The sequence below is a fragment of the Syngnathus leptorhynchus genome, chromosome 7 (genome assembly GCF_054491065.1).
Source record: "Syngnathus leptorhynchus isolate UIUO chromosome 7, UIUO_Slep, whole genome shotgun sequence".
In the NCBI taxonomy this organism is placed as follows: Eukaryota; Metazoa; Chordata; class Actinopteri; order Syngnathiformes; family Syngnathidae; genus Syngnathus; species Syngnathus leptorhynchus.
In genome coordinates, this window is record NC_141201.1 from 175,975 (window position 1) to 189,729 (window position 13,755).

A 13,755-nucleotide genomic window follows, 5' to 3' on the forward strand; every position below is an offset into this window, starting at 1 on the left:
CTGCCGGTTTCGACGATCAGCTCGTCAGCGAGCCGTGTCGGTCACTCGAATCAGGTGCGTGAAGGAGGCACACGCGGGCGGGTCGGGTCGGGTCGGGCCGGGCGGGGCGGGGCAGGACAGCGGCTCCCCTCCCATCCCCTCAACAAAAAGATAAAACGCAAGCATTCTCGCGACTGCAAAAATCCCCAAGTCAAGCCTGGCCTGGCCTGGACTTCATTTGTCGTCTTGAAGCCAACAATTGAAGGAAAGGGTTGGGAAAAAAGTGACACACTTTTTCTTGTTCTTTTATTATTGCTCACATTGCACAATAGATGCTAAAAGTCCTTTTAAAAGTCACAAAACGTGTCAACAAACCACCACAAATAGAGTTACACTTAAAAAAAAAAGAAAGAAAAAAGACTAACATCGGGAGGGAAGCAACAACTTCAAAAATGCCTTCAGATGTCGCTCCAAAGAACGGCCCGTCCCTTTTTGTCCACACTTGCCGTGTACTCGCCAGACGGCGACCAGCAGACAGCGCTGATGGACGCGCTGGAGAATCAACGCAGGAGCAGGTTAAGGAGAGCCGGGACGCCACACGCTCGGACAATTCCAAAGAACAACGCTACCTGTGCTTGTCAGCCAGGCGCGTCTCCAGGTTTCCAGCGGAGACGTTCCAGATGTAGACGGCGCCGTCTGCCGATCCCGCCGCCACGAAGCGGGCGTCTGGGCTGACGAGACGGTGGGCGGACGGGCGGGCGTTAAGGAGAAGCGTGGCAGCCAGTTGAGGGAAAGCTCACCTGATGGCCACTTTGGTGCTGTCGCTGGCACATTTGAAGCCTTCCGCTCTGAGCCCAAAGCGCGACACGTTAGCCAGCTCAGCCGGCCAATACGGGCCGGGCGGAGAGGGAACGCCATTCACCTGAAGGAGGCGCCGCCGTGGCTCCAGCTGCGGACGTCCAGCAGCTGCAGCCCGTCGTCCCGGCAACAGCTGAGCAGGTGCCGACCGTCGGCGCTGAGGTCCAAAGATGTCACTTTGCCCTGCGCCGACAGGCAGCCGACGCAGCTGGACAGCCTGAAGCCAAACAACACGTCCGACCCCCTCAATCACGTACTCGATTGCGAGACGCCGCATTTGGGACGTTAGACTGTAAGAAAGCTGGCCACGCACGCACGCAGGCACGCACGCAGGCACGCACGCAGGCACGCACGCAGGCACGCACGCAGGCACGCACGCAGGCACGCACGCAGGCACGCACGCAGGCACGCACGCAGGCACGCACTCGGGTAGAACAGGCCTCCTCCAAAGCAGCCTTTGTTTTTTTTCACCTGGTGTCCCACAGTCGGATCTTGTGGTCGAAATGTCCGCTGATGGCCACGTTTTCAGAGCAGACCACATCGCTGCAGAAGGACGCCACTCGGGCCAAGTGGACACCTGAAGGACCGGGCGTTAGTGAGCCCAGCGAGCCCATGTGGCCGCGCCTCTGAGGGTCAGCACGTACAAGCGGCGCGTTGGAGGTCCCATATCCTGACGGTCCCGTCGGCGCTTCCCGTCACCACTCGATGACCGCTGAAGCGAGCCGCCGTCACCTTCCTGCTGTGGCCCGTCAGGGTCAGCTGACGCGGTCCGTCACACACGCCGAGTCAGACGCGCAGACGCAAACACGCAGTCGTTCAAGTCAGGCTCTGGCCCGAGCGTTACCTTGGCAACCGGGTGATCCAAACACCACAGCAAAGCCGATTTGTCGTAGGAGCCCGCCAGAATTCGGTGACCCTGCCGACGGCGGGCGGGATTCTCAAAGGTCACAGGCAAGCAACCGGAGGTCAAAGGCGCGACTCACCGTGGGGTCAAACTGGACGCAGGTCAGACCCTCCGTGCTCCCGTCCAAGGTGGTCTGGTGTCTGAGGGTACCTGAAGGCGTCGGCAAGAGAAACCGGTCGGCGTCGCAGCGCCGGAGCTTGTGCTTTGGAAGGAAGGAAGGAAGGAAGGAAGGAAGGAAGACCAACCTGCTCGGACCTCCCACACTTTGACCACTCTGTCGGTTCCCGCGCTGGCCAGCAGGGCAGAGCTGGAGCAGAAGGCTGCCGTGTTGACGCCCTGCTCGTGAGCTTCCTGTCAAATCAAAGAGCAGCTTTCCTTTTGTGCGGCTAACAAACGTCTGCCATCCTCTTCGCCGACGTCCATTTGCGACTGGCCGACCGGGAGGGAAGGAAGGAAGGAAGGCCTCCTCTGGCGAGATGTCGGGCGGCTTTGGGGGAGAAGGCAAAAAGCCGCGCTTACGAGACCTTACCAGGACGTGCAGGGCCCGGCCGGGAAGTCTTGCCGACGCGGGAACTCCGACGGGGCGCGCCGGCTCCTCTTGTTCTTCTGGCGCGCGCTCAGATTGTCCCCGCCTCCTCCTGTAAAGAGCGCTCAGGGTGAACCGCAGCTGGAGCCCGAGTGGCCCCGGCCGGCCACGGGAGTCAGCCTGATTCCAATTTGGTTTGGTCTAAGGCTCCCTCCGTTTTGGGCTGAGCCTCATTCCAGGTCCATAATGCCAGGTTGGCGACCTTATCCGACTTTCAAAAGAGAGTTGGGGCTCACTCAAAGAGTTCTCTGATGGACGCCGGGATCCTCAGAGAGTTTCGGGATGCCGGAGCAGATCTGAGAAAGAAAACGCCTTGTGATCTCTCTGACGCAGTGTGAAAAGCTGTTTTCCAAGTAGGGGAGCTCACTTCAAGAGACCTTCTTGACCTTTTTCTGTCAACTTTTTGCCGCCGCCGCCGCCACCGGCAGCCGCTAAACACGTCCGGCTGCAAAACACACAAACACTTGCACTTGGGAGAGGGGGCAGAGGCGCCGCGCCGCGCCGCGCCCCGCCGGCCGGCCGGCATCATTTGAGCTCCACTTTTCTTTGCCCCATCTAGGCGCCGCCTGACGTGGCCCTCACCCGTCCGTGTTGACCATAGAGCCGGCAGCCGTCTGCAGATCTTTCTGCAGGCCGGCGTCTTGAACTCTGAGTCACAAAAGCAGCAGACGGTGGCTTGGACTTCACGGCCGCAAAGAACGGAAGCCGAGCCGCCGAACCTGGAGCGTCTGTCGTTTCGCCGGTTGAGGCGCGCGGCCGCCTGCCGCTTGAGCGCCATCACGTCCTCCAGCAGACCGCTTCCCCGCAGCTTCTCCTCCCTGAGACGGCGCTCGGCCCGTCGCTGGCGCTCCATCAGGGCGTCGTACTTGCTCTTCAGCAGCCCGTTCTCCACTTGCAGCCGCTGCGCCCGAAGGCACAGCTGCTGGCGGAGCTGGCGCGCGCCCGCCAGGCCGCGCTCGCCTTGCAGCAGCCTGCCAGCAAAAGACAAGTCGCTGTTGGGTGGGTGGGGGGGGGGAGATATTGCTTTTGCAAACAGCGCAACTACCGATCCGTCCGTGGATGGAATGTGCTTCTTTTTTTTATTTTTATTTTTTATGAACCTGTCCCGCTGACCATCCAAAAGGCTGTCTTTGATTGTCATCTGCTGCTGCTTCTCCACCACTTGACATGCCAACTGCAAGACAATCAAAAAGGGGGACTGTTCAATAAACCACCACAACGGAAAGAAGCGACTGTGCTGGCTGGCTGGCTGGCTGGCTGGCGTCGTTCGTCGTGCGTTGACCTCTCCAGCGGCCTTGTGAAGCTGCTGCACACGCGAGGACCAGACCACGGCGCTGCAGCTCGCCGCCGGCATCCAGTCGCTCGCGCCCCCTCTGTCCAGCAGCCGAGAGTCTGGAAGAAGGCCGCAGTCAGCGCGGAAAGCGACCCGACTGGCGCGACCAGTTCCGACGGCCAGCCGGCATATTTGATGGCAATCGCTTGCAGCGAGCGAACGCCATTTACGCGCGGCAGCGAGCGGACGGGCCAATATTGCCAACGAGCGCTTGAATCCAATTCAAATGGATTTTGCAATGAGACGCTTTGTGAAAATCACATTGGAACGAGGCAAGCAAAGCAAAGCAAAGCAAAGCAAAGCAAAGCAAAGGGAACGTAGCAGATCTTACAGGCGCAGACCAGGTCTCGGAACGTGTGGTGCTGCTCCCTGTCTCGGCGGCGCAGCTGCTGGACGACGTGGCCCTTCCACAGCTCGCCGTCCGCCGGGGAGTCCTTCATGGCTCAGCTCACCCGCGCTCTCGGGCGGCCTGGATGCAGTCCACGCCGCGAGCCAGTCGCGGAGGTCGTCCAACTGTCTTGGTGCAACTTTCTCCGGCCTGCCCAAGTTGCTTTGCTTTGTTTTGTTTTTCCTGTATGACACTGTCGGCCAATGGGCGCTGACTTCCGCTTTTAAAGTGAAACTCCAAAATCGGAATCTTTCATAGGGGGAAACGTTTTAATTTAGGAAGGGGGGGTCGTCTGCCACGGAGGGGCTTCGCCTCGGCTCGGCTCGGCTTTGAGTCGGCTCGTCTGGCCGGCATCCAAACGAGGACACTTGAGCGCTAAACGGACGGATGGCCATGCACCTCCTCGGGGCGACAAAGATGACGATGTGGAGAAGGAGTCGGATAGCGATGCACGAGGACGCCATGCAGCTGACCTCTTTGGATGTGTGGGATATAGGACGTTCCCACTTCCCACGCGAGAGAAGGCAACTTGAAACCCGCCGGCGGCACACATTGAAATGTGGGGCTGTGAAGCGAGACGTGAAAAGAGCACGCCACCCTGTGTGCATGCAGGTGGCACATTTCAGCGACTTGATTGACTTCATCCGTGCGGTCGCTCATCGATCCGACGGCCTGCCGTCCGTCCGTCCGTCCATCCATCATCCGCATTTGCTGGCACAAAAGTAGGTCAGCGGGGATTCGATGGCAGCAAGCAAAAGAAAGCAACGAGATTTTGTTTGTTTTGGTCTGATGCAAAGACGTGTGTGTGTGTGTGTGTGTCATGTGACACCTGCGCGTATTGTGGCGAAGGAGGCCGCTGACCCGGGTGGGGTCGGTTCCGCCTCCTTAAAAGCGCACGGCCGGCTGCTTTCAGCTGGGCAGCAGAAGCCAGGCCGGCCGATCCCAAACGCTGAGCGCTAAGTGAGTCCACTCCACATCGGCACAATCCGCGCTCTCACGTGCACGCATGCAGGGGAAGGAAAAGAACAAAAGAGACGTCAGAAAGCCAGATCTGGGAGGATAACCAGGGGTCAAAGAGAAACCGGCGGCTCCTAACTCAGATTTGTCATTTGCCAAAAGTCTCCAGATTATATGACGACCACTCGTGGTTACTTCCTGCTGCTGGTGCTCCCCGTCGCCACAGTGATGCCCGTCGCTGAGGACGAGCCGGAAGCGCCCTTTGACCTCTCTTGGCTCCCGACGGGCCTTTTCTACTCCGACAACGCTACGTTACCCACGGCGGGTGACGTGAAGGATCGTGCCGGACGATGGCGCGGGCGGGCGCCGCTCCGCAGGAAGCGCCCTGGTTTTGTCACTGCGTCAACTGCGGGGGTCCTCCGTAGCCAAGGGAGAGCGCGGAGACCGGGGTCCGCCCGGTGAGACCCTCGGCGGCGAACCTCCGTCCATCCGTCATTCAAGGTGACTGATAACCTTGTTCCCTCCCTCAGGTCGCCCGGAACGCCGCGGCATGACGGGATTCAGAGGGCCGCCGGGTTTCGTGGGACGGCCAGGAATCAAAGGTAGTACCTGCTCACTCACAGAGGTTTCATTTGGGCCACCGGTTAGACTCCGGTACCAGATCATGTCAAAGGTCACTCCTTGTGCCCGTTTCAGTGAATGTCGTTCTCGCGTTCTCAAAGTGGGACTCTTTCGGAACTTTCTTCCCGCGGTCAAGACCACGGGGGCGACCGGGTCTGGCTCCAGGTCAAGGACGAGCTGAGCAACGGCATGTACGCCGGAGCCGAGGGGGCCAGTACTTTCTCGGGCTTCCTGCTTTATCCGGACACCTGCAACCTGGCCTTCCTTCGTGGCCCGCTCCCGGACCTGACCCTACCAGAGACCGGGTTCAGCTGGGGCGGCGACGCGTCGGAATCGGCTACGAAGCAACCCCCCCCCCCCCCCCCCCCTTTAGGGACCGGCCGCTTTTAGCTTACAGGGAACGACCGGACCCGTGTCCAAACTCGCAGGTTTCCATTGTATGGTTTCGTCTGGTCTTTTCACCGCATTAATGCTAAGGGCAAAAGTTTTGCTCGAGCAAAGCAAAAAGAAGACTTTTCAGCAAATAAAGACAACGGCAAGTTTGATCAACGATGCATCTTCAGCAAGCCATTTTGCATTTCAAATGCCACTACCAATCAATACATGTCAATACAATTGAAAATAAAATCGGATAATACGCTTGCGCGGGACTTCCGTGAAGGCACGAAGCTGCTCGACGCAGTTCGAAGGCGCTCCGAGCCGCCGACCCCGCACTTGCTCGGCCTGCACTTGGACCTTTGTCCTCCTCGCTCCAGGGTGGCTCGGACGTCTTTAATCACTTGCTATGTGCACAAAGTCAACCTGATATTGACAAGCGGACAGCGCCGGTCCCGCCCGTAACGGCGCAAGTGCGGGCGGGTCAGGGCCGACCGAGCCCACCGGATCTGGACTCGGCCGGCGGGCGATCGGGCCCAGCGCAGACGTCGGATATTAAAAAGAAAAGGCGAAGGCGGGACAGAGTCCGGTCCTTCCTTCCTTCCTTCCTTCCGTCACATGTCGGACCACAGGATGGCCTTGCTGCCCTTCTCCACGCTGCTCACGTACACGCCCGACGGCGACCACGACACGGCGTTGATGGCCGAGCTGCCGGAGCGACAACGGGGAAGCTTCAAAAGCACATTCAAGGGCAGGCACACACGTGTCACGCCATATTCCTTACTTGTGACTGCGCTCCAGCGTTCTGTCCAACTTCCCGGTCAGAACGTTCCAGATGTACAGCGCGCCGTCCGCCGAGCCGCCGGCCGCATAGTTTCCGTCGGGGCTGAAAGGAAGGAAGGACGGCGTGCCAAAGCCAAGGACAACAAAAGATTCCTTCTTAATTGTCAAACCCACCTGAAAGTCACTCGGGTCCAGTCGGAACCGCACTTGAAGCCCTCAGCGCTGAAGAGGAAAGACAAGATGAGCGTGAGCCTTGCAAACGCTACGGCGACGTCGCGCCGGGCCCGTCAGGTCGGACCTGAGAGTCTGCCTGACGGCGTTGGCGCGCAGATCCACGATCTTCAGCAGGTCGTCTCTGGAGCAGGTGAGCAGCTCGCTGCGGTCCTGGTTCAGGTCCAAAGATGTCACCCGGCCCAGAAGCTCCAGCTCCCGCACGCTGCTCTCTGCCCTGGAAGCAAAGCGGCTTTCTAGTGACCCTGCCTGCCGCCGCCGCGCCCGCGGGGTTGCTTGCGCCTCACCGACCTGATGTCCCAGAAGCGGACCTTCTTGTCAAAGTGTCCGCTCATCACACACTGCTCGGTGCACACGATATCATTGCAGCTGGAGCCGGCGAACACCGTCTTCATGCCTGCCGGACGGACACCAGTGAGCGATGGGTCGGGACGGGGGCGGAGTCTCCGACCTACGCCGGACCGTCACGTACAGACTTTGCTGCGGAGGTCCCACAACTTCAGGGTTCGGTCGTAGCTTCCCGACACGATGCGAGCGTTGTCCAGCAGGAAGCGAGCCGACAGAACCTTCCCGCTGTGTCCGGTCAGCGTGTGCTGCGGAGAGCAAGGACGGACGGATGGACGGGCGGGCGGGCGGAGGCCTCAATGAGCCTCCCTCCGCCTGCCCCCCGTTCACACGGCGCCAAGGTGGAAGGATTGAAGATCCAAATATTAGTGGCCAAGGAAAAAGATGGCCTGTGCCATCCAAGTGGGTCTCAGCAGAAGATTGGAGATCACGAGCGGGACCCGCCCCCGTGGCCCGGCCCTCCCCTCCCCATGTAGGATGTTGTCGGTCGAGCGGCCCGCGAACGCTCCCGGCGGGCGGCGCGTGACCCGGCATCCGTCATTGTCAGCAGATCCCGTACCGGCGGCGCCTGGCTGTCGGAACGCGATAGATAGCGGGCGCTGTTGGGAGCCGCCCCGCTTCGGACCTTTTACTTCTCATCACAGACCTGGCCGACGTACGACTCAACTCGGACTGGGGCGAACTAAGCGACCGCTGAAGCCATCGACTACCGACGCGGCACGGCCATAAGACCTCGGCTGTGTGTTTTTCTGCCACTGACCCTCAGTCTGTAGTCATCCAAAGTCCAGATGCGACTGGCAAAGTCATTGGAGGCAGCCAACAGGCAGGTTCCCTGCACACACAATGAGTCACAACATTGAAGAGGCTCAATGTTCAAATGGATGAGTTGACGGCGTTATGGCGCGGCAAAGTCGCTTTCCCGCTTTGCGCACACCACACTTACTGTGCTGTCAAATTCGATGCTGGTGATTCCAGCGTTGCTGCCGGTCAACGCTCCTTTGGGCTCACAGCGACCTGCGGGCACACGTGCGCACGTCAGACAACTGCTGCTTTCAAGTCAAATGTATCAACTCTAAAACTAACAAAGGGGCTTCAATTATTCCCACAAAGTAGGCAGCTACAGATGCGCCAAAGGTCTCAGGTTGAAAACTGGAGATCATTGGCCCCGCCCCTCCCGGGACCGACGCCGGGCTCGGTTCTTTTCAATTTCTACTTGTCGGATGTGACCGCGAGGAGCCCGGAAAGATCTGCACCCGGGCTCCGAATGTTGCCACTTCCCGTCAGTGTGAGCCAGGCGTCGGGACGCCGACACGTCGTGTCTCCGAAGCGGCCGGCCGGCCGGGAGGGCGTTGCGGGGAATCAGACCTTTTACTGTTCATCATCGACCGTGGAGCGGCGGCCCAGCGTGCGCGTGCCCCTGCCTGCCCGTGCCACCCACCTGACACCACCTCCCACAACTTCACCCTGCGGTCCATGCCTCCCGTTGCCAAGACGCGCGAGCCGGGGCCAAAGCGCACGGCGTTCACCTCGCCGTCGTGCGCTTCCTGGACAAAACACAGCACAGGCATGCACGGCATGAAATGCAGGCACCCACACTCACATACAGCCAGCCAGATAGAGAGAGAGAGAGAGAGAGAGAGGAAAGGTACTCACAAAAACATGCAGCGCTGTGGACGGGACTCGAACGTCCACGCTGGCCCCCGGCGGCACTTCGCTGTTTTCCGGAGACGTACTCAAGGAGTTTGCGCCTCGCCGCCTGCCGACGACAACGACCGGCGTGCGTCGGAGTCACGGGAAGGTCACGCAAATACACCGAGCGCGGTGAAGCATCCACCCACCCGAAGATGTTGGAGATGGAATCCAGCAGACCGCCAGGGGGCATCTGGGAGATTTTCTTGCTGAAAGACAAAACCTCAACTTCAATTCACACGGCACCTTTGGCAACAAGGCGCACTTGGCTTTTTGTCAACGACGACGTAAGCTGACCTGGGAGTTCTGCCGAGCGCTCGGCCGTGCGGCTGCTCGCCGCCCGCCTTGCCGGAATCCTCGGCCAGAACTTCAATGTCGTCGTCCCTGAGGAGAAAAACAAGTGAGCGCGGGCGGCGCCTTCGCCACCCGCGTGACCAGTCACCGGTTCACCCACGGGTCAACGGGGAGCGGTTCTTTGGCGGCGTCCGCCAGCTCCTTCTGCAGTTTGGCCTGTCGGCGTCTGAGGAGAGGGGGCACAAAGAAAGGAGTGGCGCCGGTGCCTCTGGTGTTGTGTGAGCGAGCACGTCCCCCTCCCTACCTGCTGTCCTTCTCGTTCTCCGCGTTGAGCCGGTTGGCTTCCTGAGCCTTCTCGGCCATCCAACGCGAGACCAGCTCCTGGTTGTCCTCTGTGGTCTTCCTCAGTTTCTCCTCCAGGGCGCTGAAGGTAATCTGCAGGGCGTCGTACTCGTCCTTCAGAGTCTGGTTGGCTCGCTCCAGGTCCTGCGCGACACAACGGCGAGCCTACAAGTCTGGTCGCTTCAAATCCGACAGACGGACGGACGGCGTCTCGACCCGACGACAAAGAGGACAGATGACGCACGCACGCACGCACGCACGCACAGTGGCCGATGCCGGCCTCCACGTCCGCTGGGATGCGCACCTGAGCGAAGGCTAGCTAGCGCCGAGGCCTTCTTCTCGAATGAGACCCAAAAACAAGCGAAATGGTCGCAGAGAAAAAGATGGCATATCACGCCCCCTACCTGCAGGCAGCTATTGAGATCTCGACAGTCTCCTTCCAGGGCGGCCGTCTGCTGCTGGTACTCCAGCATCCTGAAAGAAGGCAGCGGCGGTCAGGGGCGGTCAGGTCGGTTCCTAGGGGGGCGCATGGCTACCGACTTGGTCTCATTGCTTTGAATCTCCTTGTCCTTCTGCTGGATCAGGTTGTTGAGCTCGATGACGGTCTGCGCCAGCTGCGGGACGCAAAAAACAGCTTAAGGAATGGAAAAGCCGCAGCTAGCATTGCCTTTGACGGCAGCGCGCTGAGCTGGGCCGCTACGGCGCTGCACTGGCAGCTGAAGGCAGCCTGAAACCACTTAGGATTGCACTTTGACACGCCACTCAAACTCAATTTTGAGTGGGCTTTGCAAAATCCAAATAAAACGGAGGGCACCAGCAGGCTATTCCAAAGACTAGGACTAAAAGCAGCTCGACGTCCACGCACACAACCCCACCCACCTCTCCTCGTTTCTTGTGCAGCTCGGTCAGCTCCTCCTGATGGCGGATCCTCATGTCGGCCATCTCCTGCTGTAGCACTAGCGCGTCGCCGCGCCCCCCGTCCGTCGCCCCCCTGCAAACGAGCGAGCCAGACACCCGCTCAGCCAAACAAACGGGCACGGCGACAAGGGAGGGGGTGGGGGGGGACACCTTTGGTCGCCGACGGCGGCGCTCACGTGGCATCGTGTCCTCGTGCGACCTCGTACTTGTCCGCCTGGTAGCGCTCCGACAGGACGGCGCGCAGGTCCGACTTCTCCAGCAGACGATTGTCTGAAACGGGCGCCGAGGACTTTATGACTTGATTTGACGGGCATTTGTCCGCTGCTACTTTTACACGCTCGCACGCACACAGTGAGCAAACGCAACGTCACATTTGCCCTTTCATAGATTTGAAGCCATCTGCCGTGAAGAGCGAGTCAAGTCATCTTTGAAAGTTTAAAAGGAGCCCGAACATGGATGCTGAAGCACGTTTGCCCATCGTGGTGCTTTGCCTTTTGCCTTTTTTTTCCACCTGAATCCACCATACTTGCTCAAACAATCACCAATTGTTCAAAGCAAAAAAAAAAAAAAAAAAAAAGGGGGGAATGCACGTATTTAAGCGGTCTGAGTTGAGCAGCCATCCAAGGCGTCAGTCACACTGCGGCTCGGCGACGACACTCACATTGATGGACGAGCTCCTCGAAGCCGTGCCGCTGCAGACGGTCGCGAAGCTTGAGCTGCTCGCAGATGTGTCGCTTCCACGTGCAGGCGCCGCGTCGCTGCGCCATGGCCGCCTGAACGCACAAACACGATGGAGCGTTCTTCATGGAGAGAGTCGGAAACATTGCAATTTGAAAACACGGCTGAAATGCGTCTTCGATTGTCAATGTACGTCGCTTCATACTTTCTGCCCATCACTACCGACGGCAGAAGATGACGTTCCGACTTGAGATGTTTGGCACAATGTCTGACTGTCACGTGTTGTGGGAGCAGCAGAACTTTGTTGACGTCACGTTCAGGTCAAGCAAATTCTTAAGAAAAATGGAAACGGTTCAGAACGAACATGACAAGGAGGCGCGTGTGTCTGGTGTCTCTTTCGACAAAAAGGGAACGCAAAGAGACGTGACTCAACGAGTTAGCATGCTAAGTAGCCGCAAACATCCTCCGGGAGCACAAATAACCTTCGACGTCGTCAGACGACATTGAAACTTACCTGCGTCGTTAAAGAAGTTGTTTAACTGGGTTCTTTAGCCCGTCAAAATGTTCCCTTTTGTTTGCGAGTCAACACGACTTCCCTCAATTTGCTTACTGCGCCTCGGATCCATTTTGGCTCTGGTGGGAGGTGCGCTTCTTCCGCGCCGTCGCGTCAAAATGACGTCGATTTGGGGGCGTTTACGAAAGCCGTGGAAAGACATTCAGTGATTCAAAAAGAAAAAAAGAAAAAGAAAAAAAACTTCCCAAACTGTTCAAACTTTGAAATTAGGTTCCCATTTGAATGGTTTCAATGTGTCTTCTGATCCATTTTGGCGCTGGTGGGAGGGGCGCCTTTTCCGCGACGTCGCGTGAGTCGTTTTTGGGGCGTTTATGAAATCTGTGGAAAGAGTTTAACAAATAATAAAAAATAAAGATGTTAAAACTTTGAAATTGGGTTCCCCTGTTTTCAAAGTTTCTTCATTTGTATTTACGTCCCTGTCATTATTTTATTCTCATTCATGCAGGTTATAGTGTGGTGGGCAGCCGGCCGCCTGATGGCGCTACTGCATTAGAGATGAGGCGGAAGCCAAGCTCGATTTCAGAGCGGCTCTTCCGCTTGTTTTCTTCAGCCAGCTACCGGCGGACGCGTCCCTCCAGCTACTACGAAAGGCTACTTCTTGTTGCACATCCACGTTGGCCTCGCTCATTGCTCTCCCGGCGGCCGATCAGCGCCGCTCCTCGTCGGATGGCGGCCGCGGGTTCAACGCCGCATGTCGGCGATGTAGAAGAAGACGCCTCGCAGCTGCTCTTTCCTAAAGGTACGTACAACTCGGCATCTCCTTTTGTGTGCGTGCGTGCGTGCCGTGGAAACGTCCTCTTTGCTCCTCTTGTTTGCGGGGGAAATCTCTTTTCGTGAGGCTTATGCCAAACAACAAGGCTCCAATGAGACACTGTTGAAGTGACTCGCTCCGAGTCGTCAGCTCGTATCTTTTTCCATTGTTGTATTTGAAATGGGGTCTTGAGAGACTGACTGTGTGTGGCAAAGGCACACGAGTTGGAGTCCATCGCTGTCTCTGCGTTTCAGAGTTTGAGAATTCCGAGACTCTGCTGAACTCGGAGGTGCGCATGTTGCTGGAGCACCGCAAGCAGCAGAACGAGAGCGCCGAGGACGAGGAGGAGCTCTCCGAGGTCTTCATGAAGACCCTCAACTACACCGTGCGCTTCAGCCGCTTCAAGAATCGAGAGACTATCACGGCCGTGCGCAGGTCCGGTCCGGTCCGGCCTCTTTTGACCTGACGTCTGTAAAATTAGGTTGTGAATGTTTTGCTTTGCTCTGGGCCTGCAGCCTTCTCCTCCAGAAAAAGCTTCACAAGTTTGAGTTGGCCAGTTTGGCCAACTTGTGTCCCGAAGCGGCCGAAGAAGCCAAGGCCCTGATCCCCAGGTGAGCAGCGGACCTCCCGCTCCAATCCAATCCAATTGATTTGGTGATTCTTTGATTTGGGTTGGGTGTATCCAATATAGCTTGGAAGGACGTTTTGAAGACGAGGAGCTGCAGCAGATTCTGGATGACATCCAGACGAAGAGAAGCTTCCAGTACTGAGGCCGGACAGACAGACAGACAGACAGACAGCCAGGTGGACGGCCGCGCGACCAACGTTTTGACTCATTTTCCTTCTTTGAAAACTTTTTGCTAAGAATAAAAGAGTGTCTTCAAATTGAGGAGCAGAACACAACATTTGCAATCTGGCGGAAGAGAGAAAAATCAAATGTCTCGCTCGTTCCCTCGTCCCAAACGACCCGACTTTTCTACGGTGGACCTTAACGACCCGATAGCGAGGGAGTCTGATGTCGCGGCCATCAAAAACCTTCCTATTTTATTCAATTGACGCTCTGAAGATGTTCCAGACAACGATTGAAAAATGCAACGGCTGAGGCGGCGTTCCGTCCGGTGCAAGGTTGGAAGCCAAAAAGGCAGCACG

At 58.0% G+C, this 13,755-nt stretch overlaps 4 protein-coding genes across 11 annotated transcripts; 2 read left to right on the forward strand and 2 right to left on the reverse strand.

Moving 5' to 3' along the window:
- Nucleotides 1-279: 279 nt before the first annotated feature.
- Nucleotides 280-5,511, reverse strand: atg16l2 (ATG16 autophagy related 16-like 2 (S. cerevisiae)). Of its 6 annotated transcripts, XM_085916688.1 has the most exons (17): nt 3,992-4,792; nt 3,610-3,719; nt 3,428-3,501; nt 3,047-3,298; nt 2,910-2,975; nt 2,695-2,772; nt 2,564-2,623; nt 2,271-2,379; nt 1,987-2,092; nt 1,821-1,891; nt 1,682-1,753; nt 1,482-1,596; nt 1,309-1,414; nt 902-1,054; nt 780-827; nt 609-710; nt 280-531 (listed from the first exon to the last, which is right to left on the reverse strand). In XM_085916688.1, exons 1-17 carry the CDS (start codon nt 4,098-4,100, stop codon nt 438-440), a joined length of 1,725 nt encoding a protein of 574 aa, XP_085772814.1. In that variant the 5' UTR covers nt 4,101-4,792; the 3' UTR covers nt 280-437. The 6 variants fall into 6 exon arrangements, with proteins under 6 accessions (XP_085772814.1, XP_085772813.1, XP_085772810.1 ...); XM_085916687.1 differs by having other exon boundaries at nt 3,428-3,719; nt 3,992-4,793; XM_085916684.1 differs by adding an exon at nt 4,878-5,511 and having other exon boundaries at nt 1,821-2,379; nt 3,428-3,719; nt 3,992-4,759.
- On the forward strand, nt 3,919-6,387 carry LOC147053899 (uncharacterized). 3 transcript variants are annotated; one of them, XM_085916706.1, is made up of 5 exons: nt 3,919-4,770; nt 4,898-5,008; nt 5,168-5,463; nt 5,536-5,607; nt 5,728-6,387. In XM_085916706.1, exons 3-5 carry the CDS (start codon nt 5,180-5,182, stop codon nt 6,014-6,016), a joined length of 645 nt encoding a protein of 214 aa, XP_085772832.1. In that variant the 5' UTR covers nt 3,919-4,770; nt 4,898-5,008; nt 5,168-5,179; the 3' UTR covers nt 6,017-6,387. The 3 variants fall into 3 exon arrangements, with proteins under 3 accessions (XP_085772832.1, XP_085772833.1, XP_085772831.1); XM_085916705.1 differs by having other exon boundaries at nt 3,920-4,774; nt 4,846-5,008; XM_085916707.1 differs by lacking the exon at nt 4,898-5,008.
- atg16l1 (ATG16 autophagy related 16-like 1 (S. cerevisiae)) lies at nt 6,167-12,123 on the reverse strand. The gene is made up of 20 exons (XM_085916690.1): nt 11,796-12,123; nt 11,265-11,376; nt 10,780-10,873; nt 10,565-10,676; nt 10,226-10,299; nt 10,090-10,159; nt 9,648-9,829; nt 9,504-9,569; nt 9,347-9,433; nt 9,199-9,258; nt 9,014-9,116; nt 8,799-8,904; nt 8,304-8,374; nt 8,121-8,192; nt 7,488-7,608; nt 7,307-7,412; nt 7,083-7,232; nt 6,959-7,006; nt 6,786-6,887; nt 6,167-6,709 (listed from the first exon to the last, which is right to left on the reverse strand). The coding sequence occupies exons 2-20, from the start codon at nt 11,368-11,370 to the stop codon at nt 6,616-6,618; spliced, it is 1,824 nt and encodes a 607-aa protein (XP_085772816.1). The 5' UTR covers nt 11,371-11,376; nt 11,796-12,123; the 3' UTR covers nt 6,167-6,615.
- Nucleotides 11,984-13,515, forward strand: polr2d (RNA polymerase II subunit D). Its single transcript, XM_085916704.1, has 5 exons — nt 11,984-12,144; nt 12,301-12,594; nt 12,861-13,041; nt 13,122-13,217; nt 13,298-13,515. The coding sequence occupies exons 1-5, from the start codon at nt 12,078-12,080 to the stop codon at nt 13,374-13,376; spliced, it is 717 nt and encodes a 238-aa protein (XP_085772830.1). The 5' UTR covers nt 11,984-12,077; the 3' UTR covers nt 13,377-13,515.
- The last annotated feature ends 240 nt before the right edge of the window (nt 13,516-13,755 follow it).

What these genes read in the sequence shown, in the direction of transcription:
- polr2d (XM_085916704.1), top strand. Translation starts at nt 12,078, where the DNA reads ATGGTTTCAATGTGTCTTCTGATCCATTTTGGCGCTGGTGGGAGGGGC. An exon ending in CGCCTTTTCCGCGACGTCGC is followed by an intron (nt 12,145 to 12,300) that starts GTGAGTCGTTTT and finishes TCATTCATGCAG; the next exon opens with GTTATAGTGTGGTGGGCAGC. An exon ending in GCAGCTGCTCTTTCCTAAAG is followed by an intron (nt 12,595 to 12,860) that starts GTACGTACAACT and finishes TCTGCGTTTCAG; the next exon opens with AGTTTGAGAATTCCGAGACT.
- atg16l2 (XM_085916684.1), bottom strand. Translation starts at nt 4,100, where the DNA reads ATGAAGGACTCCCCGGCGGACGGCGAGCTGTGGAAGGGCCACGTCGTC. An exon ending in CGAAACGACAGACGCTCCAG is followed by an intron (nt 2,976 to 3,046) that starts GTTCGGCGGCTC and finishes TTTGTGACTCAG; the next exon opens with AGTTCAAGACGCCGGCCTGC. An exon ending in GGTCAAGAAGGTCTCTTGAA is followed by an intron (nt 2,624 to 2,694) that starts GTGAGCTCCCCT and finishes TTTCTTTCTCAG; the next exon opens with ATCTGCTCCGGCATCCCGAA.
- atg16l1 (XM_085916690.1), bottom strand. Translation starts at nt 11,370, where the DNA reads ATGGCGCAGCGACGCGGCGCCTGCACGTGGAAGCGACACATCTGCGAG. An exon ending in GCACGAGGACACGATGCCAC is followed by an intron (nt 10,677 to 10,779) that starts GTGAGCGCCGCC and finishes GCTCGTTTGCAG; the next exon opens with GGGGGCGACGGACGGGGGGC. An exon ending in GAACCGCTCCCCGTTGACCC is followed by an intron (nt 9,434 to 9,503) that starts GTGGGTGAACCG and finishes TTTTCTCCTCAG; the next exon opens with GGACGACGACATTGAAGTTC.
- LOC147053899 (XM_085916706.1), top strand. Translation starts at nt 5,180, where the DNA reads ATGACGACCACTCGTGGTTACTTCCTGCTGCTGGTGCTCCCCGTCGCC. An exon ending in CGGAGACCGGGGTCCGCCCG is followed by an intron (nt 5,464 to 5,535) that starts GTGAGACCCTCG and finishes TCCCTCCCTCAG; the next exon opens with GTCGCCCGGAACGCCGCGGC. An exon ending in GGGACGGCCAGGAATCAAAG is followed by an intron (nt 5,608 to 5,727) that starts GTAGTACCTGCT and finishes GCGTTCTCAAAG; the next exon opens with TGGGACTCTTTCGGAACTTT.